The following is a 27173-nucleotide window of genomic DNA, read 5'->3' as shown; positions in this document are numbered from 1 at the left end:
ACAGCATTTATTTTTTATTTTTTTTTTATTATTACTTAATACATTTTTTAAGAAATGTGTTAACTTATTCCACAATTTCTTTGTTCCTAAATTTGGCACGTACATGCGAGAAGCACCATAATCCTGGAACAAACTTCCAGAAAACCCCAAAGCCCCTTTAAGTCCAGACTAAAAACCCACCAGTTTAGATCTGCTTCTGATTAGTAGGAAGTGGAACACTGATCGATTTATTTGATATATATTTTCTTGTAGATGGCTTTTGGCAAGACGTAACATTTATTGCTTGTTTCATAATTGATTCCAAGATGGAAAGCACTTTGAACTGCCTTGTTTCTGGAATCTATTGTGCAAACAAACTTGACTTACAATACTGAAAAAAGTTTCACAGGTTTATTAAAAGTAGAACCTCTCGCGTACTGTCTTGTTTGGATGTCTAAATCGTACACCAAAGTAAGTAAGTTGGGTGGAGGTGTACTACTTTTCACCAGCTATAGCTTCGGTCCGCTTTGGTAAAACGTAAGGTCTCCTAATGGGTTTTTGTGAAGTGGATGAGGGCTAAGAAAAATGGGATGGGAGCCCGTGAGAAGGGAAACTTTTTACGGATTCAGAGTTGGAAGCAAAGAACTAGAAACTGTGCTTCCAAATCCCCTGACCACTAAATATTTCAAATGTATTTTATGACATAAATTCATCAGGAATGTGAAATTTGAGGGGCTGAGAAATATGTTTGTTATGGCTAATTGTTTTATTCATTCTAAAAAACAAATGATAAAGACCAAATGTCTAATTCAAGGTATTCTAGGATAACTAACAGCACATGTAGTTTATCCATGCACAATGTCTAACTAACGTGAGAAAAACACCCAGTAGAAGAATCCCACAGCAGTGTCTGACCATAATGATAGCATCTATTGCTGTTGTGGTCGTGTAGTTTTTTTGTACAGCATGTAGATACCAGTTAAATGATAAATATCCAATTTATCTTTCATCAGCCAGTTCAATAAATCCATATCTCAACAGTGGGTTTTGTTTCCAGGTCTATTACCAAGAAGCATCGCTACAACAAAGAACTAATCACTCAAACACAAATTTCTTGGTCAATACACAAATTGTTAGTCATATCACTGCACATACAGTATGTTCACTGGTGAAAATATTTCCCTGTGCTCTAACTATAATCCACTATGTTATTGAAAAAAACCTTGAATATTCAGAACAGCGAAGTAGCAGTGAATGTGTGAAAACAGCTCCCGTTTCACCCTGCAACTCCTGGATATCAGCGCCACAAGGACACAACTCAGTGTAATCCTAAAATATCTGCATGGCTCCGTGCGGGAGGCTTTCAGACTCAGGCGGAAGTTGTAAAACGTCAGCGAACGTTCTGGCGTGGTGCGCACGCGCGGCGCGCATCTGCGAGGGAGCGGGCGAGCTCCCGGAGTGATGATGGCAACAGGGGCATCGCGGAGGCGCACAGAGGAGTGAGAAGTTGCCGGTGATGGCGGATAAACCTTCCACGGTGTTCTTGAAGCTGTTTGCCGCCGGGTTCTACGGTTTCAGCTCGTTCCTCATCGTCGTGGTGAACAAAAGCGTCCTCACGAACTACAGGTAACTGTTTCCCCAGCGCCAGCGCGGCCATGGGGGCGGAGGGAGGTCGCGGAGCTAGCGGTAGTGTAGCGGCTGGGAAGTTGCGGCGGCCGGGGCAGCGGAGGCAGCCAGCCGAGCCCGTTAGCTCCGCCGACCGTTAGCGAGATTCTTCACTGCCGCAGAGAGAGAGACTTTACTTCTCTTTCCTTGTTGTGTTTCTAAGTCGTTTCTTGCTTTTGTACACGTTGGCTAACATTGAGGTGTTTTTTTCCCCCCCTTCATCTGTCCCTCCAGGTTTCCCTCGTCTATATGTGTGGGAATAGGACAAGTAAGTTGGGGTTTTTCTCATAAGCGGGTCAGGGTGACTAGACCAGGCAGATGGAGCTGAACTGATTTCCTCTGGCGTGTCTTTGGTGCAGATGTTGGCCACAGTGGTTGTTCTGTGGGTGGGCAAGGCTGCGAGGGTGATCACCTTCCCAGATTTGGATGAGAGCATACCTCACAAGGTAAGACTCACAAATACTCAAGTACAAAGAAGATGCACAACTTGATGGTTTTTTGTTGTTGTTTTTTTCATGTGATTGTAAACTTGGATGTTAAATCCTTGCCTTTCCAGACATTTCCTCTACCTCTCCTGTATGTGGGAAATCAAATCACTGGTCTATTTGGTACCAAAAGGCTCAAGTAAATACTCATCCATGCAATGATCTCACAGAGTAACGTGACTCTGTGGCTCATTGTCTTCCACTTTGTGTCCTCTGCCACCAGTTTGCCGATGTTTACAGTCCTCAGGAGATTCTCCATCCTTTTCACGATGCTGGCTGAGGGATTTCTGCTGAAGTAAGTCTAGCCACGACAAGATAACCCACTTTCTTTCTCCGTCAGATGTCGAATGTGACACACAACATAATGCCGGTTATTATTCAGTGCCTCAAAGCGATCGGATTGAGTTTCATTGTGTTTGGACCCCCGTGGCAGGAAGAAGTTCTCCAGGCCCGTCCAGCTGACAGTGTTTACAATGATCCTTGGGGCGTTCATAGCCGCAAGGTGAGCTTCTACTGTTTCCAGGTGTCCTGGCTTTTCACCGCACCAGGATTACCGTCGCTACAGAGCGCGCCGTTATCTTGATATATGCTCACAAAAGAGTTGCCGTGACCTTTCGGAGCACCGCCGCTCATCTACAGCAAAAGACGCAAAGCTCAAATACGACATAGCAAAAAGAAAAAGAAAGAAAAGCCGTGTGATTCATATGCCGTTTTCACCCGTTTTATGTTCAAAGTGCCGACTTGTCCTTTGACCTGCAAGGCTACGTCTTCATCCTGATGAATGACGTCCTGACCGCAGCCAATGGGGCCTATGTGAAGCAAAAATTAGATGCAAAGGTATGTATGTGGTGGGGTCATCTTAATGAATGGTGGCCATTGTTTGGATGGATTCGTGATGCGATTGAGTTTCTGTTAACTCTGGAGAATCAAATCCCTCCTTTAGAGATTTATGGGTCGCAGTTGTTTCTTAAGTCATTTTACTCCCAACAAAGTCAATTCTTCAACTTTGAAATGCCCCCCCCCCCACTCTGAAACTACCTTCAAACTGCACTTGTATCCCTTTTTTCTTGCATGTAATGAGGGAAAAAACTGCATCAATAATGCTTTGTTAAAGCAGGAGCGAGTTTTAGCTTGTTTTATTTCAACGTTTTATGTCACAAGAGCAGATTGCTCAACTCTCAAGTTACAGCAGGATCGAGATGCAGCCCATAATATCTAGAGTATACAGTCAGCTTGTGCAGGGCAGGATTGTCGTCCTGGTAAAACAAGGGAGTTGAAGATGGGAGATGGAGCTGGGCCAATGCGTAGAAGCGGTTCAGCATCTTGGCAACGCATGACATCAGTACTCTGTCTGAAAATGTAGTGAATAACTCCACCTTTCTCCTGTTTTTTTGTCACAGGAGTTGGGGAAATATGGATTATTATACTACAATGCATTATTTATGATTGTGCCCACTCTGCTACTGGCTGAAATGACAGGAGATATGCAAAAGGTGAGTTGACTCTTCATTTTGTTGTCTTTTTGGTCCTTTTAATTAAAATAAAACTTTGGCTTTATTCCCGGTGATTCCATGTTTTCTTTTAGTCAAACTATCACTTCCATTGTGTCCATCAGCTCAATTTGTTGAACTAAATTCCTTAAATATGAGCAGTTCTTTGTGTGTTATTTTTTTTTATTTTTTATCTTTTTTTTTTTTGGGTAAATCTTGGCAGGGGCCTTGTGGTCCGCCCAGCTGGGCCTCAGCAGCCCGAGAAGCACAAAGACGCCATTATTCACCCAGCCGAGTTGTTCTTGCCGTTCCAGCAGCAAGTCTGGACCGAATCACTACAGTAGAGATACAGTTAACGGCGATTCTGAAGCCGATGGGATATCAGCGCCGGCTCTTAAAGAGCAGAACGGTGCCAGGAAATTCAAAAACCTTTTCAGTGCTTCCACTGAACAGCGTTCTGTTTCCATCCGCTGACACCTGATGTTGCCACACCCAAAATCAGTGACTCTGTGATTCATAATCGCAAGGCACCTTCCCCCCGTTTGTGAATCTGTACCTTTTTATTTCATGCTGATTCCGGCACTTTGTTTCCGACTGCAGGCAGTAGAGTTTGACGGCTGGTCTGATGCGTTTTTCCTCTCCCAGTTCGTCCTCTCTTGTGTCATGGGGTAAGATCTTTGAACGCCTTCATGTTCATGTAGCTACATCTGGAACCGCACTGGATGAATGTGGTTTTTGTCTGTGACGAAATCCGGATGCTGCTCATGCTTGACATTAAATCACGACTAACTTCATGGGGCAAACATCAGCTTCTAAACGTTTCTCCTTCCCAACCCCCCGTTCCTAGGTTTATTCTCATGTACTCCACTGTACTATGCACACAGTACAACTCTGCGTTGACCACCACCATCGTGGGGTGCATCAAGGTGAGCCGCGCTGTTTCGCTAAAGCTGCAGACGAATGCAACCGGACACCAAACGCATTGCTTTATCGATGTTTCAGAATGTCCTGGTGACCTACATCGGGATGGTGTTTAGCGGAGACTACATTTTCTCTTGGACTAACTTCATAGGTTTGAATATCAGGTATGAAAAGGCTCTTTGTCATGGAATGTGCTCGGCTGTCGTGTTTAGAAGTTGTTTTCGGAGGCCAAAACATGAGCACGCTTGTTTACTCCTAATTAACGTTGTCATAAAATACCAGCTGTACGTGTTTTTGGTGAACATAAAAAAGGCCTGTGATCACGGAGAAACCTTCGGAGACATGTTGCGTGCTAACCCGTTGAGCCGTGTGTGTCGTTTGCAGCATTGCGGGCAGCTTGGTGTACTCGTACATCACCCTCACCGAGGAGCAGTCCAGCAAACCGAGCGACAGCACTAAGAATGAGATCAAGGGGAAGGTTGTCGTGTGACAAGACACTGGATTTGACGCCGGTTAGCGAGAAAACTCTATTTTTAGTACGACTTTTATTTATGGGGCGCTCTAGCAGCAGATTGATGGAAACGCCGGAAATGGGTCTCCATTTCCGCTGCGCGTCTTCGATGGAATCGGAGCCGTGCCGTCATGCTGCTGCTATGGCTACCAAATCCCCCAGAGGGATTCTGTTGCAGGATTTTTTTTTTAGATAATGTTTTCACATGTCTTATAATAAAACTGTACATGGAAGTGTTAAGAACAAGGGAACAATAATATTTATATTCAGATGTTTTTAGGTTTTCTTTTTTTAAAAAAAAAAGATGGAAACTGTTCATTTCAGGGTTTGAACATTTCAGAGTTCAATCTTGGGATTATGTATTGTCATCAGCTGTTGTAAGCATGAGTGTAGTGATGCATCACTGGGATAAGAGTCATGGTTATTTAAACGGAATCGTTCTTTTTAAAGCCTTTTCTGTTTTTGCTGTTTACACTTTTTGGTACCCTTTGAGAACGATGAAATGCACTGACGCCGTCTGTCCCCGTCTTGAGCCTTTAACGTTTTGCAGTTTCCTGGCAGACGCTGTCGTCAATCTGTTACAGACTGTACAGCAGTGAAGTGGAGAGATGATACAAAAAGATTATTTGGATCTTCCTCCTTCAGTATTAGTTTTCTGCCATTAGGGTTATTTTCTTGGATTTATAAACCCTGTAATTGGTTGTGTCTATTGAAGAGTTGTTTTTTTTTTTTTTTTTACCTGGTCGTCTCGCACTTTTAACAGAGATAGCTCTCAAAGCAGAACAGACTAAATGTCACCTGCTGTTATATTTGACTGGTGAAACTTGGAGATTATCGTCTAATCCAGGAATTCAAGTTTCTGGCATTTTAAAGAATTACAAGGGGATTTGTTTTATATTTATTCCGTTTTGTTATTCCATTTCTTTGTAAAATTAATGATTATTGATGCTGATAAAAAATTATTTGTAGCTGAGAAAAATGTATTTTTACATTGAAAAATTACCATTAGCATTTTTTTTTCTCTTTCAATAAATTTTTTTTATGTAAGGCTCGTTGTTGATGGATATGAATGAAATGTTTTGAAGTGGTCTTTACTGTTTGTCATTAAGCACAAATTAGGATCCGTTTGTATTAAATGAGCTCAGCTTGTTTAGTGGTTGTTTTAGGCGCTGAGTCACGAAACAGTTGGACTGGCGGCTAACTCACCAATCACACTCAAATTTGGGTTTCCTCCATTATGAATCAGCCTCAGTCACAAACTACAGTGTGGGTCACTTCTGTTCATAGTGAAGTTCATAATGAGCAAATAAATGTAAGCTCTGTTTATTTTTTTGGTTCTACTATTGCACATTGTAGCTTAAGGGGTCGGAGGGATGATAAAAATTTAGATTTTGAACCTGCAACCGGTAGCAAAATGTGTGTACTGTCAAACGCTGCCTATACAGTATAAAATAAGCTGATTCAACTTGTTCTTGCCCCTGAAAAAATATGAAACATGACAGATTATGAAACAAACTTAAAAAATATTTTAATGAAAAAAAAGTCATGTTTAGACAATGTGTTTAAAAATCCCACAGAGGTGAACAGAAGACAAAACACCTTAACCCTACAACCTTCATTTCACCTATACAGCAGATATAAATATTGACATCGTAAATTTCTTCTTCATATATTTACATGTTTGCACAAGAAAATGCCATTTAAAACAGCTACCAGATATTGCATTGTTTTTACTGTGTATTAAAAAACAAAAAAAACACACCAGTCCAGGCCAAACTTCAGAGTTCACTCTGCTCCAAATATCTCAGGACAGTGTTTCTGGTTGTGGTATCTTCCCTCAGTTCAGATACAGTACATGTGCATCCAAGAGCAGCACAAACCACAGTAGATAAAAATAAAAACTCAGAGCAACAGATGAGAATTTACCAAAATATTATTTCTGAAAATACTTGAAAAGGAACTGAAAAACAAACAGTTGAGTACATATCTTCTTTTCACAATACAAAGCAAAAATGAAACAGTACAAACATGTTATGTTGGAAAACATAACAGATCACACCCACTATGACAACATTTTTGTTTCTGTTGATGTCCATTCACCAGATAATTTAACATAAATATAGTGATGTACAATAATCTGTTAAATAAACCAAACTAAAATCCTTCACCTGTATGTACAAAAGATGACTCTTTAGAAAAATATTATGAATTTAAAAACCATAGGTGGCATTATGTGAAGGAAAGTAGATGACCGTAATGCACCACTCCAACCAGGAACAATAGCACCTAACAAGACGACATTATAAAGTAACATTTAGCAAATCATTTATGAGCACATCTGTAGTAATTGGCTCTTTGTGTTTTATGAAGAAAACACACCTTTATCGGGATGCATGCTGCTGTAAGCACCCTGTCAGTTTTATTACTAATTAACACAGCCACAGGGAAAACAGAATCACAGCATAATACTACACAGTGTTACCACAAATATTTCATCAAAATAAACCTGACCTGAGATTCTAATTATGTTAAAAAAAACCAACAACTTCCCAATAACTTCTGCATCAGTGCAATCGCTAAATTCTTCAGTTAGGAATGTTGCTCAGCTGAACTCATGCCAAAAGACATAGAAGGTCCAGTCAACCAATCAGGTGACAGGACCAACCCGCTGCCTTCAAGCTCACCGAGTGAACTGCCTCCATGACAAAAGTAACTTCTGTAACAGTGCAAGTCTGCCCTGTAGCTTGGTGTACAGCTGTCTAAGTGTTCATACCCGTCGTTTTCATGCCACATACCAGCCGGGAGAGCTAAAGATAGCGCACCCTTCCACTCTGAAATATGAAAGGTGGGGAAGAAAGCCAGACAAACCAGCGAAACTACAAAACTACAGAAACTCCACCCTAAACAGGGAGAGCAGGAGTGAGCTGTGCAGAAGCAGTTCCTTCAGTGAAGGTTCTGGTGTGTGGGTATTTGAAAAGAAACGGTGCAATCCACATGAAGCCAAGCATTCCTACACAACCTCTTTTTTTTTTTTAAATAGCAAAAACATTCAATTGACGTCGGTTAATAGTAGGATACCGTATTACGTCTGTAAAGGTAAATAAAAAGAAATCTGAAGGCAACCACAGCTGTCAGCCAATCTAGGTGAAAGGTGAGGCATTGCAGGCACTGATTCATCTGTAAAAATCCTCAGGCGAGACAAGAGGGACGAATGGCACTAACCGACGCCCGTTCCTTTCATTACTTCTGAAAATTCAAGGAAACCGAGGATCGTCCGACGTTTCGCCTCCGATTAAACAAAGCATTAGGATTTAAATATAGCCACCGCTGCCAAATATCAACGATTTATTTTGTCATTTTCGGTAGCGTCGCAGTAAGAGATTGGAAGGACGTCGGCTTTACAGATGTGAGAGGTTCTCAGCCATGTAAGAGAGGCTGTAAAAGTTGCAGCCAATGCAGCAGAGGTTACATAGAGACGACAGCAGCCGGTACACCCACAGGCGCCTGCAGAGGTGCTTGTATTTCACGTCTGACTCGCGCAGCTTGGCGTAAGCCTCGCGGTTCGACGAAAGTCCAATATCCTGACCCAGGCCGCATGCCTGCTCGATAAGATGCATGTCGGCCATTATCTCTGACGTCATTTGGCCAAACCACTGAGCGTTGACCGTCGCGACCGTCACCGACACAAAGAAGATGAAGATCTGGAGACGAAACATCGGGTTTATGAGGAAAAGAAAGGCGAGACAAGCACATCAAGGAAGACAAGAAATCCACTGCAGTTTGTGGTTGTAACATGACAAAGAGTGAGAGTAGAATGGCTATTTTTGTAAAGTATTGCATAAACTCATGTAGGGAAAAAACCACCAACATACCTGAAACGATTCCCTGTCATCCAGTATGTCTCTAGGATGATACACAGCGTAGATAGAGAGGTTAAAGAAGGCACAAGCTGAACCCAGGTGGAGGTAGAACGGAACCAGACGACTCTGAATGAACCCGTAGGTGTGTCTGTTCAGATTGTTGTCCATTACAAAGCCTAAAGAAATTACAGTTTTTCTCTTAATAGTTCATACTTGAACGTCATTGATAAGATCATTCTCAACATTAACGGTTTCCGATTTGTGGCATTGAAGGTGATCGTCAAGTGTTTTATTTAATCCATCATCATGACTGACAGTATTTCTAGACTACTTTTAAGAAGCTGCTGTTTTGTGGCCTGCAAGAGGTTCCTTCATTCTTCACAACTTAGCTCGATGGTTTACAAGGAAACTTTAACATCTTACTCTTTCGCTTGTTATTTTCTACTTTCTTTATAACGAATCAATTAGGACGACAGCTTTAAATGTTCACAATGTGGCATGTCAAGATAATGAAAAAGCCCATTTATTTCAGACTTCATTACAAGGCTTTATCCTTGCAGACGTTATCAGAAATGCCCTACATAAGCTCAAATAACAAGAACAGAGCTTCTTTCTTCCTCTGGTTCTGGTGGAGCTGGATCAGATTCTCTTACTTTTATCACGCATTCAGTGTTTTGTTGTTATTAAGGTGTACAGTTGGCATAGCAGGCTGTTTATACCAACTGTACCAAAGATGAATTATTTTCTGGAAGAAAAAATTCATTTTTGCCAAATATTTTTGATGAATATATATGTCCTAAACACACACACACACACACACACACAAAAAACAAGACTCAATCTGTCCGCTTGTGTCTGCCAAAGATATACCGTAAACTCTGAATTTTCATCCAACAGCTTCTTCCATGACTGCTTTTGAAAGTGCCTACTTTTAAAAACAACCTGACTTGTCACAGCAATTCAATATTTCTTTTTTGCTATGAGAGCATCTCTGGTGCTACAGATGTTTCTTCTCGCACACTTGCGGATCACGCAGCGGTGACGGAGAAAGCGTCGCAAGGTGGAAAGTCACAAGACAAAGTTTTCGCAGGCTGCCTTTTGCAGAAACAAACAGAACCTCAAGTAATTAAGTAACTATTTTTACACAAGTGTGTCCGCTACTTCTAGTTTTTATTGTAAACTATAAATTTTTCACAGTTATTTTGTGATCCGACACTTTATAAACAAACATTAGCTGAATCCGATTTACTGTCCAAAACTCGCGCTGCAAACGCTGCGGGGTTCTGGTCCCATCGAAAAAGCGATTCGCTTTGCTGTTAACATTTGACTTGCATGCCCTGCTTGTGTGTGGTACCTACTCGAAATAAAAGTGACCCAAATCTGCATCCCCCAGTAAGTGGAGAGAAGCAGCAGCTGCAGCAGCTTCACGGTGTAGGTCGGCTCCTGGTCAGTCGCCATGACGTTCTCCACAACTTCTCACCTCTCTGGTCTGTTTTCAGTAAAGCAAAAACAAAACAAACAAACAAACAAACAAACAACAAACAAAAAAAAAACAGTCCAGATATACAGGTAATGCCTCCTGACCCAACCTTCCTCAACTCCAACCTTACTCCTTTTGTCATGAGGAATAATGTCCCTAAAGGTTGGAGGATAGCTAACAAGAGAGAACAAAAAAGACTGTAGACTCAATACGTCACTAGAAATGTATAGTCTGTCTAGCTTCCTCATGTTTCAGAGACATTTCTGTCAATGAATCCATTTGAAACTTCCGCCCTGTTGTCAAGGTAACAGGCTAGCAAGGTTTGACCTCACCTAACGTGCGTCAGACTCCAAGCTAGCCAAGAAGATCACTTGAATTTATTTTTACACTCTGAAACGTAAAAGACAAATAGTTTTGAACACGCTACAAAGAATCCTTACAGAAAGCAGTCAATACTTTTATGGTAAATTAGTAAAATGTCTTCAAATTCTACCTCTTCATCGTCGTGGCTAATTAAAGAAGCAGCTCGATGTCGAGCAGAATAATAAACTCCACTAACCAGCAGCTAACAGCTAGTTGACTTAGTTTAAAACAACTCATTACAAGCGGAGTCGTAATGGCTCAGGGAACGCGTAATAATAGTTAAGCTGCAACAATAAAGTACAGCTCGGTTTACCTGAGTTGTAAAAGTTGTCAGGAGAAATCTGTCCGGTCAGAAACTAAACTCTCCTCACTCGCCCACAGCCTAGTTCGCTCCTTCTGCTCGCTGCTGTCACACCGGCTCAGGGAGCGCAGCCTCCTCTTCTTCGTCTCCGGGGTTTGTAGTAGTTTTTAATCCAATCATGTTGCATTACCGCCCCCTGTCGCGTCATCCGGTCACTGTCCCTTTTTTCTAATAGTCGAAATTAACCGACCACGAGTCTTTATAGCTTCTCAGATGGACTTGTTCTTAAGTCTGTCATTATTTTTTTTTTTTATAAAACAGAACAATTCAAATTTGCAAAAAAGAAAAAGAGGACATATGATTATGATGTCATCAAAGGAGGAGAATTAACTTTATTATAAAATATATTTTTATTTGTTTGATTCTGACATGAAAATAATAATTGTTTATTATTATTATTATTATAGAAACCATGTAATGAAATGTATTTTATTATGGATCCAAATCGGCTCTGCAAAGACAAAAAATAGTCATGCCTTTTTTTCCATGTTGTACAAGAAGTTCGTCACTGTACCAAAATAAGAACTAAAGTGTAAAAAATAGTAGTTTGACAATAAAAGGTGTATCCTCATGTGTAGGAAGTTTGTTTTGGTTGAACCATTCTAAGAAGGGTAGCTGGTTTTGGTGGTGCACAGCACCGTGGTGTACCGCTGGCGTGGGAGCAGAACAGAACTCGGGCTCAGTGGCGGGCAGATTTACTGATTTTATCGTAAACCTCAGGGAAAGCTTCCTTACAGCCCAGCTCGACTCTTAGTTTGTGGTACAACTGTCCATTGAACATCTCCCAAAACTCCTCTCGATCCATGTACACATCCGCATACAGCATCTGGAACCTGCAGAGGAGCATTTGAAATGCAACAACAGAATGTCAGGTGTTGCATGGAGCTATCGATTATTTTAGATTATTCAGACGATTAATCAATTGATCGCACGAGGAAAATTGGCATGTTGCAGATTTTTTGTGTAGCTACAAGATTTTTTAGACAATAATAGAAATTGATACATTTTTGCATTAACCATTCAATAAATGGATAGAGAACGGTGCATAACAGGAGCTCTCTAAGCTAAACCAGCCATTTGAGGAGTTCTGAATAAGAAAGATTTTTTTTCTTTTTATCTTCAATGCAAATGTACAATTTAACTTCTTTTTTATGTTTATGTATGTTATCCTTTCAGCAAATGGTTTTGACATTTAATCCAGTTAATCAATTGATTACTAAATTAGTTGACGATTATTTCAATAATCACGATTAATCCGATTAATCGTTTCAGCCCTGGCCGCATGCGTTTCAAGTTTTGGCTTTCAGATAGGAAGCTTACCCATGCACGTCTCTGACAAACTTCTCCAGCTGACGCGTCGACGCCTTGGCTTCGAAATGTTTGACCTTCGGCTCGCCGTACGCTCCGATGTCCACGTACAGCTCCTCCTCCTCCTGGGCCTTGGGGTGGACCATCCCCCTGCCGGGCGGCAGCAGGAACGGGCACAGCCACAGAGGGTAAACCTGGGGCGAAAAAGCACAAGTTGCTCTCATGATTCAAGCGAGACGCAGTTCATCATGAACAGAGTGCACCGTGACACGCCGATCAATATTTTGAGTCTCACATTGATTTCCTGGTGAAAGCGAGTGATGGCCGCCTGCAGATGCTTCATGGGTACCAGCATGTCCTGGACCACGTGGTGCTGCTCGTACAGCCGTCTAATGGTTTCTCCCTGGGTGAGTTTCAGCAGGGAGATCTTAGGAGGAACCATCCATCCAAAAAGCCAGCGGAACACGGGGTTATTGCCAAATGGGATGATGTCCTGTAAAAGAGGCACAGACAACAATAGCTTTGAGCTGAGATATAAAAGTTTAGCTGCTACGATCAGAAGCCGGAAGGTAACTATCATTAGCTTGTAACGACGTGTTTTTTTTTTCTAATGGGTGAAATAAATACAAGACAATCAACTTTGGTAGTTATTGTGCATTACCTTCCAATCCACGCAGGGTCATAATTCTAAAATTATAATTATATAATTATAATTATACCTGGAAACTACACATACAATCTCACAAAAGTGTTGTCCGTGAGCAAGCTGCACCTCAACGAGCTTCTGGGATCATTCTGGTGGGATATTCGATCATCCTTTTTGGCAGAAATGGCGGTAGTTCATTTCGATGGGTTGGGTGTCTGACAGGGATCTGGCTTTTAGGTACAGCCAATATATTTCAGCGTGGTTCAGCTGGAAAACCTTTAGATGTTACGACGACTCCAAACTCGCTACAAAGCTGGTTTTGAAATTGATTTAAAAAATAAAAAATAATAATAAAAAAGAACTAATTCATATTAACTTTTGAGTCAAATCAGAGCCAGGAAGCTCATGTCAGTGTTAGCATCTCAGATACGAAAAGCAGTCAGCATTCACTTGGTAAAGCCAATTCTTGGTTTTACATGAGTGTAAGACTCACACTCATGTTCATATGTTTCTTTATGCCTGAACCACTCCCTTGTAAAGCAGACTATCGGAGATTTATCTGATTCATTCATACACACGGCCACAAGGACAAACTCTGAAAGAGTCCCTGGGTTCTTCTGTCCTTCTACAGTTTTTCTAAATTTCCACCAGAGGGCAGCGCAAAAACAACAACAACTTCGGTCTGAGGCTATCAAATTCAACACCTGAATGATTTCCATCTCAGACTGCCCTATTTCTGTCTGCATTTCAAGTGAAATGTAAATAGAGACAAGCTCCTTAAAAAAATAAAATAAATAAAAATCAAAAGGCAGCAGACTAATGCTCAGAGGACTCTACCTTAGGGATCTGTCAAACCAGAACTATGCATAATTCATCAGGCCATTTACTGTTACTGAAAACACCACTGTCAGGCTATTCTCACTAATGGCTAATGGGGTGTGTGCACGGTGTGTGTGTGACTGTGGGACTGGTGGAGCAGTAGAGAATCAGGAAACTAGGGGGAAGTGAGCAGGCGAGTTGTTAAAATAGTCTAAGCTCCTGGAAACAGGGATTCTGTGCGACTGGGTGGACATGTACATCAGTTTATGGTTAATATGAGACTCGTTATGTCTTTGTTGGGCCCTAAACATCTGGACTCTATAAGCTGGACTAATGACACTCCAAAATAGGCTGACAAAATTAATAACTGTTTAAATCAAAGAGATTTGAAGGCTTAAAGGGACAGATTCAGGATATGTTAAAAGTAAACAAGTAGTTAGTATATGTGGTGGGCTGGAACAATTAATCAGATTAATCAATTATCAAAATAATTGTGAACTAATTGAGTAATAGATTAATCTTTGGTTGCGACACAGAGGAAAAAAATCGGTGTATTTTATTGCATTTAATGCAACTCAATTTTATGAATTGGCCTAAATGAAAATTCTGCAGGATGTGCTAATATTTCATCCGATTAATAAATTAATCGTCAGAATAATCAATTAAGGGGACATTAATTGATAACTAAAATAATCATTGGTTGCAGCTCTGTCTTATTAAACACAGTAGCTGGCTCTTCATTCGGTGCAGATCCCAGAGGGTGAAGCTCACGGCTGGTTCAAGAGGAGCCAAGAGCAAATTGTGTTCCTGTCATCTCGAAACAGCTTTACCGTCAGATACATCACAGCGGTTAATGCCAACGCTTTTTTACGAATCTATAAACTGACGTCACATTTCCATTGACCGGTTATCTACACCAAAACTGATATTTATTTACCTGGGAAAAGTAGGTTGGAGGCAGTGCGTCAACAATAACCTTCCTACGTGAAATGAACAGACAGTCGGGTATGTAAAATAGAAAATAACTATCCTAAGAGCAAGTGTTGTAAAAATCAAAAATATAGGTGTGCTGGCACAGGTTCAACTCAAGAGGTATACACACACACAGACACAAAGTCTATCTGAGGACTTGTTATCTGTAATATATGCCTGTCCCATCGCTTTAAACTTTACTGCCACGCCTTCCTCGACTATTTAAAGTAGAACAATAGAGACTCCTGTCCTAAGTATAAAAACTAAAAGGACAAGGTCATTGATTTTGAAGCCTCTAGGAGTTTTTCAGTAGCAGCTGAGACTTTTTCCAGTAAGATGCTTCCTCGGGTAAGTACACCTGGAAAAGCAGCAGTCAGAGTTTTTCCCCAGCAAACAGAATTTCAAAAAGGCAGACATTAATTTATTAAGGAGGTATACCAACCATTTCATAGTTTAAAAGACCACTAATGGAGTGGTAATGGACTCCTTCAAATGCTTGGATTCATTTTGCTTTCTGATGATGAAAGCATTTTTAATATTTGAAATGGGGCTGCTTTGGAAATTTGCTACATTTGCAGTGAGGGTCAGGTTGCCAGTACTGAGAAATTACATAATCAATAGGCTAATTGGTGAATGACATCATAGTAATCAATATAAAGCTTCATTTCAAACAAAACCAGCCTAGCTCAGGATGTTTGGGTGGTGAATTATTAATAGTAAATAGTAAACTCAGTGACGCCAAGATGGAGATTTCTCACTTTTTCACCTCGACTCAAAAATCCTGAAATTTCCATTTAAGAAACAGAGAAGCGGTTTGAACTCTGTCCCTGAGGGGAAAGCGTCATGTAGAGCACTTTTTATTTAATTCTCCAACAAAACAGCTTTAGCCTACGACATAAAAATAATAAATGAGCAGCTGCGGCTTTACAATCTATGTTATTTTCTTTGATTACAAGCTGATAATGGGAGGATTTATTGGATTTAAACCAGAGGATCAGGTGATTAATCAAATAATTGGAATAAAAAGTGGCAAACAATACAGATTCTTCCCTTAACAACTTAAGCCTGTTTTATGCAATCTTAGAAATACATTAAAAGATGCAAATAAACAAATAACTCAATTCAAATATATATGTGTGTATATATATATATAATTTTTTTTTTTTACATAAAATGCTATAATAGAGCATTCCTTTAGATAAATTGAACTGGGTAGAGCTAAAACTAGGCCTCTTGAGGAACTTTGCAAATTTAAAATACACACACAGACAGTCAACAATTACTGTTGCTTATATGTTGTTCTTGAGCAAGTGACCTTATTTAGTCTGAATACTCTAGTTGATGATTGATCGATTACTAAATTACTTGACGATTATTTATTTGTCACGATTAATCTGATTAATCCATTATAGATTTGATGCGATGAAGCTGAAGGTGGGGCTACGGGGTTAACGTTAGCAGCCAAGTGCTAAAAAGTGAATAATAACGAGCGACGTGCGTGTACCTGAAGCTCCCAGAAGATGCTGCGCGTGTGTCGGTGGTAGTAGTGCCTCAGAGGGATGAACTCCACGCCGCCGTGGCCTCCTCTCAGGTAGCTCTCCACGTGCTTAAAGAACCAGGGTTTGAAGTGCAGGCCGATTCTGTTGATCTGTCGTCCAGGATCAAGACGCGACATCAGACGCGGTCAAAGACGTGGCGGCGGATCTGCCGACGCCGGCGCCTCACCTTGTCCGGCTCCGCGTGGTCGGTCATGGTTCCCGTCATGACGACGGCCGAATCCAGGCTGTACTGGATGCCCTCGACGAACGTGTTCTGCTTGTCGGCAGACGCCTCGGCGAAGCGTCGGCAGATGTTCTCCAGGCCTCTGACGGGCTCGTAGCGCAGCTTCACCCAGGATTTCGCCGGGACTATTTTAATCTCCGCTGCGACCAGGAATCCCAGAGTGCCACAGGACCAAGGCACGGCGTGGAACAGGTCAGAGTTCTCCTCCTGTTTGGGCAAAAGCAAAAACCCACATTGTCTTGGGAAAGAATGCGCACTCCTTTTACCACTTCATATGTTGTCACACTACAACCACGCTGTTTGTTTGTATGCATCAAAAGCGTAGCACGGATTTGTATTCATTCCGACACCCCCAAATGAAATCTAGTGTTGTTAATTCCCTTTAGAAGTCGTCTCATAAGAAAAACAGACTTTATCCATGACGAAAGGTTAGCAAGGTAATCTGGCCGCATGGCACCAAAGTCAACTTAACATATTCATGTGTTTAAATGGCCTAGTCAAAGAACAGTCAAATCTAATCAAGAATCTGTGGCAAGATTTGATGTTTGCAAGCCTTCTCCCTCCAGTCAGACTCAGCCTGAGACATGTCATCAAGAAAAATGGGCTTCCATTGAATACAAACACATGCCGCACTTTTCAAATTTTCATAAGGAAAAATAGGATTCGACATCAAACATGTGCTTCATTTGGTGTGATGTGAAGGTCCATCATGTAAAAACCCATCAGAATAAATTTTCCTATCAAATTACTAATTGGTTCATTCAAAAAATAAAAAATTAGCCCTACTGTATTGACATTAAGTCAATAAGCACAAAGGGCTGAACCTTTCACATGTTGATGTTAGATGTGTTTTGATCGCACATTCACTAAAAGCAATGCTGCTTTATTGAATTTTAGGCAATAAAATTCAATAAACCCTAAGAAAATAAGTCTTTTCTTATTTATTTGCATCTCATAATGTAATTCTAATATTGTTTTAAAAAGATTTGGGGGCGGGGAGATAATCGGTCGATTGTGCAAATTTTTTAAATAAGATTAATCATCAGAATAATTGATCGATTAATCAATACTGAAAATAATTGTCAATTGCAGCCTTAATTTTTATTGTTATTATTGTTCTCAGACTGCTTCGTCAGCTTTCTAAAAAAAATAAAAAATAAATGATGATTACATAAGACAGGTGTTAAAAAGCTATAATTTTGACCTCAAATATTGTTTTTGTGACCAAAGCTCAGAAATTTGTGATGCAATAACAAAAACATTATCTAAATCATTATCTTTTCCCTCTGAATGGCTGGACTGCTGTAGGATTTACGGCCTTTGGACTCAAACCGGTGCAGTATGTACCTCTGTGCAGCGCACCAAGCTGCCGTCAGCAAGGACCAGCTCGTACGCGACACATATGTGTTGAAAAAGCCCATAAACGTGGGAGGAAGACTCGATGCCTGTGCCCATCACCAGCCCACCTGAGAAAGAAAAAAAATGTAAATGCTCTACGGTAATTGAATTTCTGCCCGGGTGAGAGCAACAGGGGGGCCAAACAGACGAGGAGATAACAGCATTCGCCTGCTGCGAGCGCGTTGGTCTGTGGACAGCGGGATAAATGAATGTAGCACGGCCTGATGGGAAAACATTAGATCGCTGATGCGTAGATTATGGCATCAGGAAATCCATTATGAAACTCTATCCAGGGGTGCCTCCACGCTGCTGCGGCCATTTCCTCCGGGTTTCATATTCCGAGCTGCAACGCCAGAACCTTTGCCCCCTCATTCCCCCCCCCGCTCTTCTAACGCAATTAGAGGAGCAGCCGTGGCTCTGAACAGGATGCACTGATTGATGGCGTGTTTGCAGATCTCCATCTCGCGCATCAGCTGTGGAAATCACAGCGCGATGACGGATGGGTTATCTAGTTTGAGGAAAGGGGAAGGAGAGAAATGAAGCCACACCGAGATGATTGACCTAAAAATAATGTGACGTGCGCTCGCCTCACCCACTGTGAGATCGTCCAGCTCCGGCAGCACCGGCAGCGTCCAGCCGATGGAGTTCAGCAGAGCGGTCACTTGACCCATGTTGGCCAGAGGCTCCACTCGCACCACCTGCACATGAGACACTCATGAGTAGACAAAATAAATAAATAACCTTTTAACTTGTCTTATTGCTTTTCAGAAAACACTAACTCTTTGAAGTTATTGTTTGTCAATTTTTTATTTTTTTGGACAAATGTATATCTTTTACTTCTCTCTGTTTGACAGTAAATCAGATGAACATTTCTTTGTTTCAGGTCAAAAGCATCTAAAAGTACTTATAAGCAGAATTCTGCTTTGTTACTTTAACTACTATGCCTTTAAGGATTATTTTTAATAAGGTCATGATTTTGTTAGTAGTCTGCTAATGTTTTCTATGGCAACACCTCAAACACAACATTGCCTTCTGTGATAGAATGGGAAAAAATAAAAAATAAAAAATCCATGGAAACAAGGTGTGACGTCTGGAAGAATCAAATTGACCATGACAAGTTCATTTTCTGGTACAATTTCTAAATGCTTAGAGGTACATCTGCTCAAAGAATCACACCTAAGAACAAAGAAAATGTTCAGGAAGGACGAGTTGTGTTCCCCCCCTTATCGAAGGGTCTGGTGTGTAGTTAGTTATGACTGAGGGTTTGAATGAGTCAAAATGTTGATTGCAAGGAGCTTCGGGAGTTCAGCAAATCCGAGTGAATGGAGGGAAAAATAATAATCTCCTGTCTCTTGTTTTCTCCTACCTGCCTCTTTGTGTCCACCTCCAGAATGTCCATCATATTGATCATAATGTTCTTGTGGGTCTTCTTGTATTTTCCCACTCTTAGCGACACGGTGAGCCAGCCGGGTCGACCGGTACACATGTAGGTCCCACCGCCGTTCTTCCTCCACTCACGTACCTGTGTGTGACACAGAATACAATTCCTTTTGCGGTATTGTGTACTGTATAGGGAATTCTGCTTATGTACTGTAAATCTTAGCCATTGAATTCAAAGGATACAAATGTTCCAAGTCAAGCAATGTTGGGGAATGTGGAGAAATTACAGCTGCTTAGTGCCCCCTGCTGGTATGGAGGCTTAAGAGCAATTTAATTTGCACTAAATGGTGTATTTAGGTCACAAAGAAAAACCTTCATAAAGTTGGCGTAACCATATGTGCGCTAACTTAATAATAATAAATGTAATTCACAATGTGATAGTTAATCAGCGACAATCTAAAGTAAGTATGGGTTCATATTTTACCAATCCCTACTTATTAACAAAACATAAAATTTTGAAACTCCCAATAAATTTTCTTAAACCGAGTTGTAGTTGCACTGGCAAGTCAAATATTGTGCTTGGAAACAAAACAAGGACCCCCTCTAAAATCCGGATTCTGATCGGGAAAGAAGGAAATCACCAATCAGACTCAAGCTTGGAATCCAATATTGCTGCAGCACACGCAAAACGCGCAGGTATAAACACTTCTGATACGTCTCATTAAGTCTGTGGCGCATGTATCGTTCTACCATCACTATATCGTGAGCATGCCGCTTTGATTTGACGTCAGAAAATAAATGAATTTATTTATTCATTTATTTATTTTTGGTATGTATCGCTAACGGAGGTAGCACCAAAACATATAGCAGCTTTGACCAGTTTTCCAACCAAAAAAACAACATAAGTCCCAAAGCCAAACGGAATCAAAGCTTAGCCGGAAGTGCCCCCCTTCCCCCGCCCCCAAATTCCATTCTACCAAGGTCCCCATTTTGTCTTGGTTCGCCCCTGGTTCAAATCCCGTACAAACTGCATATTATATCCACTACTGCTGCAGTTCAGATCAGGAGACTACAAATCCAGCAAGCGCGTTGTCGTGCCAGAGTGTCGTGATGATGTTGATGACGTAGCCCCCGCCCCCAGCTCACCTGTCGCTGGATGTCCCGCACGCGCTGGTCGTGCAGCTTCGGTGCCGAGCACATCTTGAAAATGAGCCACGCTCTCACGTAATAATACACGTCGAATACGACCGAGAGGGGCAGCAAGAACAAGCAGACGAAAACCCAGCGCTGGTGGACGATGACGTAGTCCAGACCTTTGACTCTGACCCAGAGGAGGAAGAAAACCAGCAGGGCTCCGAAATACCACAGCGGGCTCATCGCGTCAGGTCGGTTCGGACGCCGGTTCTGATGGACGCTGCAGCCAAAACCCCAGTTTCAACTTTTAACACACTCCCGACTCCTGACCAGGTAGGTGGGCTTCAAACTCCGCCTTTTTTCAAGGCTGATTGGTCGAGAGTCGGTACAGGGCGGGGCTCGTTCTCTCAGGTTGTATCCTATTGGTTAACCGTGCGGCCGGAGGGCGTGGCCGAGGGAGAGCGCGTCTGTTGATTGGCCAGTCGTAAGGCAGACGGGCTCTCACACCACGCTGTCTGCCCACATGGAAACAGAGTCAAGGCTGTTTAAAAAAAAAAAAAAAGTTTGACAATCTGCAACATCACTAACTGAAGCATCTTTGCTTCAACTATGTCCTTTTCCCACCATTTTTTTCCTCATTTTCAGAGAATTTCCAACTGAACGGCTGTATGCAATTTGGGAATCGGTGAAGAAAAGGAGGAAACTCTTAAATTTTCATTTTATTCACTTGCAGCTGTAATGTGCCCAGCTGTGCAAGGCCAGGTCCAGAAGACCTGCCATAGTGGCTGCGGAGAAAGGCGGCTCAACACGGCACAGCCTCCTGTTGGTTTGTTTCTCGGATAAATTCCCAGCAAAACAAAGCTGACAAATGTAAAACTGTCCAAGGAGCGCAAATGCTTTCGCCAGGCATTGTGGGACTTATTTTCTCTTTACTTAAGACAGGGTGCACTTTGTAAATTCCTCAAACCAAATTAGGGTGCAGAGTCGTGACGCCTCGCGACGCACTTTGCTTGAAGAATACAGCCAGTTGTTCTCTACATCACATCCATTTGTGCTCAGAAAAATAGCTTCGACCCGCACTCTTTCACTCTCTGTCCCTCTTCCTGTCTCTCATCCCCTCTTGCAGACACACACGCAGGCTAAAGTGGTACCCTTCGGACACATTAGAGGGAGGGTGGGGCGCCAGTAAAGATTTCTTAATGGGCTCTGCCGTCCTCTTGTCCATCTGGCTTGATGATAAACACACAGCTGCTCAACATTAGCCTGATGCGCATTAGAGCGTCCAACATTTTCATTCTTCAATGCATTGTTGGTTTGTTTCGCAACAAACCAACAATTTGGAACCGAAGAGGGACAGTGAACACATGGACTAAAAATGATCGGCTGTGTCTCAGCACTAATGGAGATGGAAGTGATGGAGACCAAGCAGTGAGATTTAGGAGGACTCGTCTCGTCGGGGTTGCTTGTAAATCGCTTGGATCTCTGGTCTTCGTCAGAGTGCACAGGGGGGCCGCGCTCTGTGCTACTGTTTACATGTGAATGACACCATCCAGCCGGCCCCAGCCCAGCAGAGAGCTCAGAGACGGGTTGGAGTCCTGCGGGGAGATGCCTTCCCTGCACCACGGAGCAATCTTCGTCGGAGCCTTCCTCATTGTGACCGGGGGCTCCACAGCCTTCCTGGCCTCCTACCAGAGCCGCCTGCAGGCTTTCTCGCTGTGCTGCGTGGTGCTGGGGGTGGTCATGCTCATCCTGGGACTCTTCTGGGCCATGAACAGCAAAAACGTGGTGAACTACAACCAGCGGGACTTCGACCCGGACTGTCTCCATTACCCTTACAACGACTACTCCAACTACTCCAGCCATGCTCTCTTCTCTCCTCAGCTGACTCGGTTCCCAGAGTCCCAGTCCGTGTTTCTGCCCAGGTGGGTCAACGAAGAAAAAAAATAATAAAATAAGAAAAAAAAATGCTGTCATTGTAAATATTGATTGTTTTTTGACTACTCATTTTATTATCTAACTTACTTACTATGTCTTTTGGTTGAATCCCAAGAGAAAAAAACAACAAAACAAAAAAAGCATCACTTTTTAAACACCTTGGCTTGTTTGTTGCTGCCCTTTTAATGAGGGTTCAGATTTCAGTTTGCCAAGGCGATGAAATTTGCCGCCTGACTGTTCACTCCCTAAAACCACTTCTTTCACTCTACAGAACACAAACATTGTCCTGAGAAATGTTACAGATGCCGGATCATTTCACCCATCCTATCTGTGTGTGTTCCTGTTGAGCCTGTGGCTGTGTTTCCTCTGAATATTATTGTTTCTAGTATCTTAAAATTGCTTGATGCTTCTGAAAGAGTGAATAACTAATTAAAACATTCTTACCTAGGCTGCTTAAACTCATCCAAAGGTCTACCAACGGGCATTTGTGATCTATGACTTCCTGTTTCCCCAGGCTATAAATAGGACCAGATGCAGAGGCGCATTTCTCTTAGTCACTCTCTAAAATGGGAAACATAAGTGAACATGCTGTTGAAGAAAAGCAGACGCATGTTGATCTTCATAAGTCAGGGAGTGGCTATGTCGCATTAGTTGGAGCTAAAGCTGCAACTTCAACTTGATTGGTTTGATTTGGTCGGGTAAATCTTTGGATCTTCCATGTTCCCACTGTCGAGAGCACACTGGAGGATCAGTGATCCAAAGGCCCTGGGAGCCTGGTTGGAGTGGATAGCATCACACAAGAAATGTGACACAAGAAATGTGAATTTCATAAATCTAGTAGTTTTTGCCAGAAAACTCAAACTGGACCATAGTAGGGGCATTTCACTAAATAGAAAAAATGATTGTTTTTAATCCCTAAGGACTACAGAGGAGAACTTAAGAAAAGTTATAGGAGAAGACTCCAGAAAGTCCTGCCTAATTGGCAATATCTACAAGTTTGACATGTGTATAGAAAAGGCACCTTTACTGTTTATGTTTCACACGATTGTTCTCAAAATGACTTTTTCTGGCTGTAGGACGATGGAGAGCCAGAGGAACGCTACTCATCGTGAAGATTTCGACTATCCACCCATGGACTGTGGTGGGTTAAGCCCAGCACCTCGCCCTCCACCCTGGCTGGAACCCCCGCCTCCGTATGAGGTTGCCATCAAGACCACCTGTAGCTCTACACACCTGCGGCGTGCATATTCAGACACACACCTGGCATCAGAGCCCTTATTTGGACAGTCGAGAGAGATTAGCTTTGAGGTGTGACACGCCCTCTTCTAAAACGGGCACAAATTTGATGCTAGCTCCTGCCTTCGCGATTCATTTGAAGCCTACTTCTTGCTAGTTTACTGCATGTTTTTTCTACAATAAATACCTTAAACATGATAAAGGTATTATGGGCCAAATAAAGCATTGTAAGCCGATGCATGTTGCTCTTCATAAGCCACGAAGATCAACATGCTAGCAAACAATTTCAACAATTTGCTAGCAAACACTGAGCTAGCTTAAATATCATCCTTACATTCCAAACTGAGTACTACGTTGTTTTTCTTGGGATCATTCTTGGATGATTTGTATCATAAACATGTATTAGAGGCAATATTATTACAAATTAAGTATGAGCTGAGAAGCAGCCACAGCATGTTAGCCTAGCTTAGCAAAACACAGTGATGAGGTGAGTTTTAATGATGGCCGAGTAACAAAAGGTTAACCAACCCAATTAATGGTGACATGCCTACTGAATTTCTTTTTTTTTGTTGAAATCTTTTTTACTGAATATCAATTCTAAACCAAGACTGTTCACCTCTATTTGCATGAGGCTAAATCATTTAAACGGGGCAAAGCATCAATCATACATACCACTGAGCTTTGACATAGCTTAAACAATTAAAAGTAAGAAGTTACAGACCTTAACTTCTCTGACTGAAGCTATGTTACTGTTATTTAAGCTTAATGTGTGTTTCTAAAACTGCGATGTGTAGGGAAGAACAGAGATTGATTCACTTTTGGAGCTAGATTTAAGGGGACATTTTGAGGAAATGCTTTTTATTTGATCCCTTTCCCAGTCTAAAAGTGGATCTCAAAAGGCTATGCCAAAAGTTTCAAGATTTTGTTGCGTATAATGCATTGTCCGGTGTTTTCCCACGTACAACGTGCTACATAGCCATCACAATTGAACTGAAAAAGTAACAGATTTCCTCGAAGTGGGCAGGAAAACGATAAAAGATGCAATATTCTGGTTGCACATGTGCAACCAAGCTTTTTATAGGTATTATTTGAAGCTTGTTTTGACTCAATTTCAGCATTTAGTCTTTTGCATAAGTCTGTCAGCATCTCAACATATTTGCCCACTCTACCTTCTTATCCAGCTAACATTTTCAGAGTCTCTCAGATTGTCCACTGCTGCCTTGAGGCGACCCAACTCTCTTCCTGACAAGTTTACTTCTAGGTTTTGGCTTACCCATTCCAAATCTTTTAAGCTTCATCTCATAAAACATTCGTATTCGTTGTTTTGGATTTGGATGTATATTTTGGTGTGATGAGGGGTTATACTGCCAAGCTGAGACTGACCACACTTACACTTTAAATCAGCAACCAAGCAGTTTGAGGATTTCCAGAAGCACATAGATCAAATGTTGGATAATGAATGTAAAGAAAACCAAAGATGTTGATTAATGGCAATCAACAAAACTTGCCTTTTTTTAATTATCTCTCTTCAAATCAAATCGAAACAATCTCAAGATGCGACCCTCTGAGAACTCTGGCTCCGTTGCAGACGATTTGACGCATACGACAGTGGATTGTTGTTGTTTTTTTTTTTCAGATTTGCAGCTTTTCAACAGCAAACCAACAAGGTCGCTAACCTTGTTGGTCACACTTTGACTGAAAAGAGTTAGCAGTGACGGAGACCTCGTCACAAAATACCAACATTCCATACCAACAATACCAGGAGTTCAGATAAAGAAGTGTGACGAACGGTTGTTTTCTAGGTAAACGCTGTCCGTGTAGTTGTAAGCAAACCTTTACGTGCCGAGCTTTGACAATCACTTTGGGCTTAATGGGGAAAACATCAGCAGCTGAAATGATGTTCACCTCCTTCAATTGCCTCGTAGCAGCAGAAGCAAGCAGAAGGTTCAAAAACCTGCTTTAATTCAACAAATACTCGTGTACACTTACTTTCTGGGTGACTGGTTCTATTTTTTTTGTTGTTGTATTTTTTTTTCACCTGCAAAGTTGTGCGTTTCTCTTTTTTTTGTGAAAAAAAGAGAAAAGTCTCGAACAAATGCTTGTCTCGTTTTTTCCATTTGTGTGCTGAGCTTATTCTCCTCCTCATTGTGCTGGAAACCTGGGAACACTGACTCATCTGACCACATGCGCTCCCATGTGCTCCACAGACCACTGCCCTTCTTTGGCGTCGCATCCTCTGCTTTGAAACATTACGACATGGCCGACTGCAGTCGTACCTTTTGGTGTTTTTTTTCCATTTTACAGAATGACACCAGAGTGGTCGAATCTGAATCGGTTTTTGAGGTGCGACCTTCTTTCAAAGACTTTTATCTCTGACGTCGCGACGCGGAAATCGACTTCCAGCATTCAACTGCAACTTGAAAGGTTTACACATGTATCCACTTTAACTTGTACGTGTCGTGTTTATTGTTTCCTTGTTTATACAAATGTGTGCTTCATTTCTGCACAAAAACTGAAAACATCAACTGGAAACCATTATCCGAGGTCATAAGAAAAACGATTCAGACGGAGTCCAAGCAGGCAAAAAAAACAACAACAAAAAAAAACTCTGGATGACTGACACTGAGTGCATAACACTGCCATCACCATACGTTGCACTATTCACTGTAAAGGAAGAAGCTGCGGTGCACTCTGATCTCTGACTGAACAAGCACAATAAATGCAGCCTGCAGGATTCACAAAAGTAGAAACAAAATTGCTGTGTGTGCATGTTTAATGTGTCTGAATATTACTATTAGTCTTGAGAAAATGCAAATGGACATCTATGTCAGATGTTGAGAGTGTATTAATTTTCTTGAATAAAACACGTGGACGGAAGAGGCAGCCTGATATGTTTCTTTTTTGTTCTTGTTTTATTTAATACACATATAGTTCTCATGGCTTTTATTTTGAAATGCATGTCCTCATGGCGGGACAGAAGATCCCCAGCGAGGAAGACAAAATGATCATTTGCAGTTGTGTGTCCATCGCAGAACGCTTGGGTTTTCATGGACGTGGCAGTTTTGTGATTATTCTTTATTTTGCTCCATTTTGTTTCATATTGATGAATGAAAAACCACATCTTGCACTCATACAGCGCACGACAAACTAGTTCTGTAGGGTAAACATCTACATAGTCCTGAAATAATGTTGACGATTTTGAGTGACTTCCTTTTAGCAACCGATTCTGGAAGTTTTTGGGATCTTTGTCCTTTCAGGTGGAAGCATTTAATTCTGTTTCCACAGTATTTTAAAATAATTTGTAGGGAAACATAAAGTGGGCGTTAAAGGTGCAGAATCAGACTGAACTTGTTCTTTAAGAACCAACTGTATTCATACAGAAATCCAAAGTGTATTTCAACGGCTCTCTTGTGTGGCGATCCTCAAGGTTCAGTTCTCGGTCCACTCC

At 41.6% G+C, this 27173-nt stretch overlaps 4 protein-coding genes across 4 annotated transcripts; 2 read left to right on the top strand and 2 right to left on the bottom strand.

Annotated features, from left to right (window-relative positions):
• Positions 1–1409: 1409 nt before the first annotated feature.
• LOC129372169 (UDP-N-acetylglucosamine/UDP-glucose/GDP-mannose transporter-like) lies at positions 1410–6099 on the top strand. The gene is made up of 12 exons (XM_055049266.1): positions 1410–1605; positions 1879–1912; positions 2004–2090; positions 2201–2268; positions 2353–2424; positions 2563–2631; positions 2864–2966; positions 3530–3622; positions 4220–4287; positions 4467–4545; positions 4622–4704; positions 4925–6099. Exons 1-12 carry the CDS (start codon positions 1496–1498, stop codon positions 5028–5030), a joined length of 972 nt encoding a protein of 323 aa, XP_054905241.1. The 5' UTR covers positions 1410–1495; the 3' UTR covers positions 5031–6099.
• Positions 6100–6554: 455 nt separating this feature from the next.
• si:ch211-121a2.4 (transmembrane protein 205) lies at positions 6555–11232 on the bottom strand. The gene is made up of 4 exons (XM_055049290.1): positions 11068–11232; positions 10270–10400; positions 8924–9087; positions 6555–8752 (listed from the first exon to the last, which is right to left on the bottom strand). Exons 2-4 carry the CDS (start codon positions 10367–10369, stop codon positions 8450–8452), a joined length of 567 nt encoding a protein of 188 aa, XP_054905265.1. The 5' UTR covers positions 10370–10400; positions 11068–11232; the 3' UTR covers positions 6555–8449.
• A 298-nt stretch (positions 11233–11530) lies between these two features.
• On the bottom strand, positions 11531–20873 carry dhcr24 (24-dehydrocholesterol reductase). Its single transcript, XM_055049253.1, has 9 exons — positions 20567–20873; positions 19407–19562; positions 18633–18738; positions 17990–18108; positions 16586–16849; positions 16365–16508; positions 12719–12916; positions 12436–12617; positions 11531–11948 (listed from the first exon to the last, which is right to left on the bottom strand). Exons 1-9 carry the CDS (start codon positions 20795–20797, stop codon positions 11795–11797), a joined length of 1554 nt encoding a protein of 517 aa, XP_054905228.1. The 5' UTR covers positions 20798–20873; the 3' UTR covers positions 11531–11794.
• A 922-nt stretch (positions 20874–21795) lies between these two features.
• si:dkeyp-51f12.2 (uncharacterized protein LOC100151460 homolog) lies at positions 21796–26592 on the top strand. The gene is made up of 2 exons (XM_055049278.1): positions 21796–22476; positions 23566–26592. The coding sequence occupies exons 1-2, from the start codon at positions 22094–22096 to the stop codon at positions 23801–23803; spliced, it is 621 nt and encodes a 206-aa protein (XP_054905253.1). The 5' UTR covers positions 21796–22093; the 3' UTR covers positions 23804–26592.
• Positions 26593–27173: the final 581 nt, after the last annotated feature.

The sequence above is a fragment of the Poeciliopsis prolifica genome, unplaced genomic scaffold (genome assembly GCF_027474105.1).
Source record: "Poeciliopsis prolifica strain line A6 unplaced genomic scaffold, Auburn_PproV2 SCAFFOLD002, whole genome shotgun sequence".
NCBI lineage: Eukaryota > Metazoa > Chordata > Actinopteri > Cyprinodontiformes > Poeciliidae > Poeciliopsis > Poeciliopsis prolifica.
The sequence above is the reverse complement of the archived record's forward strand: the minus strand, read 5'-3'. Positions and strand labels throughout refer to the sequence as shown.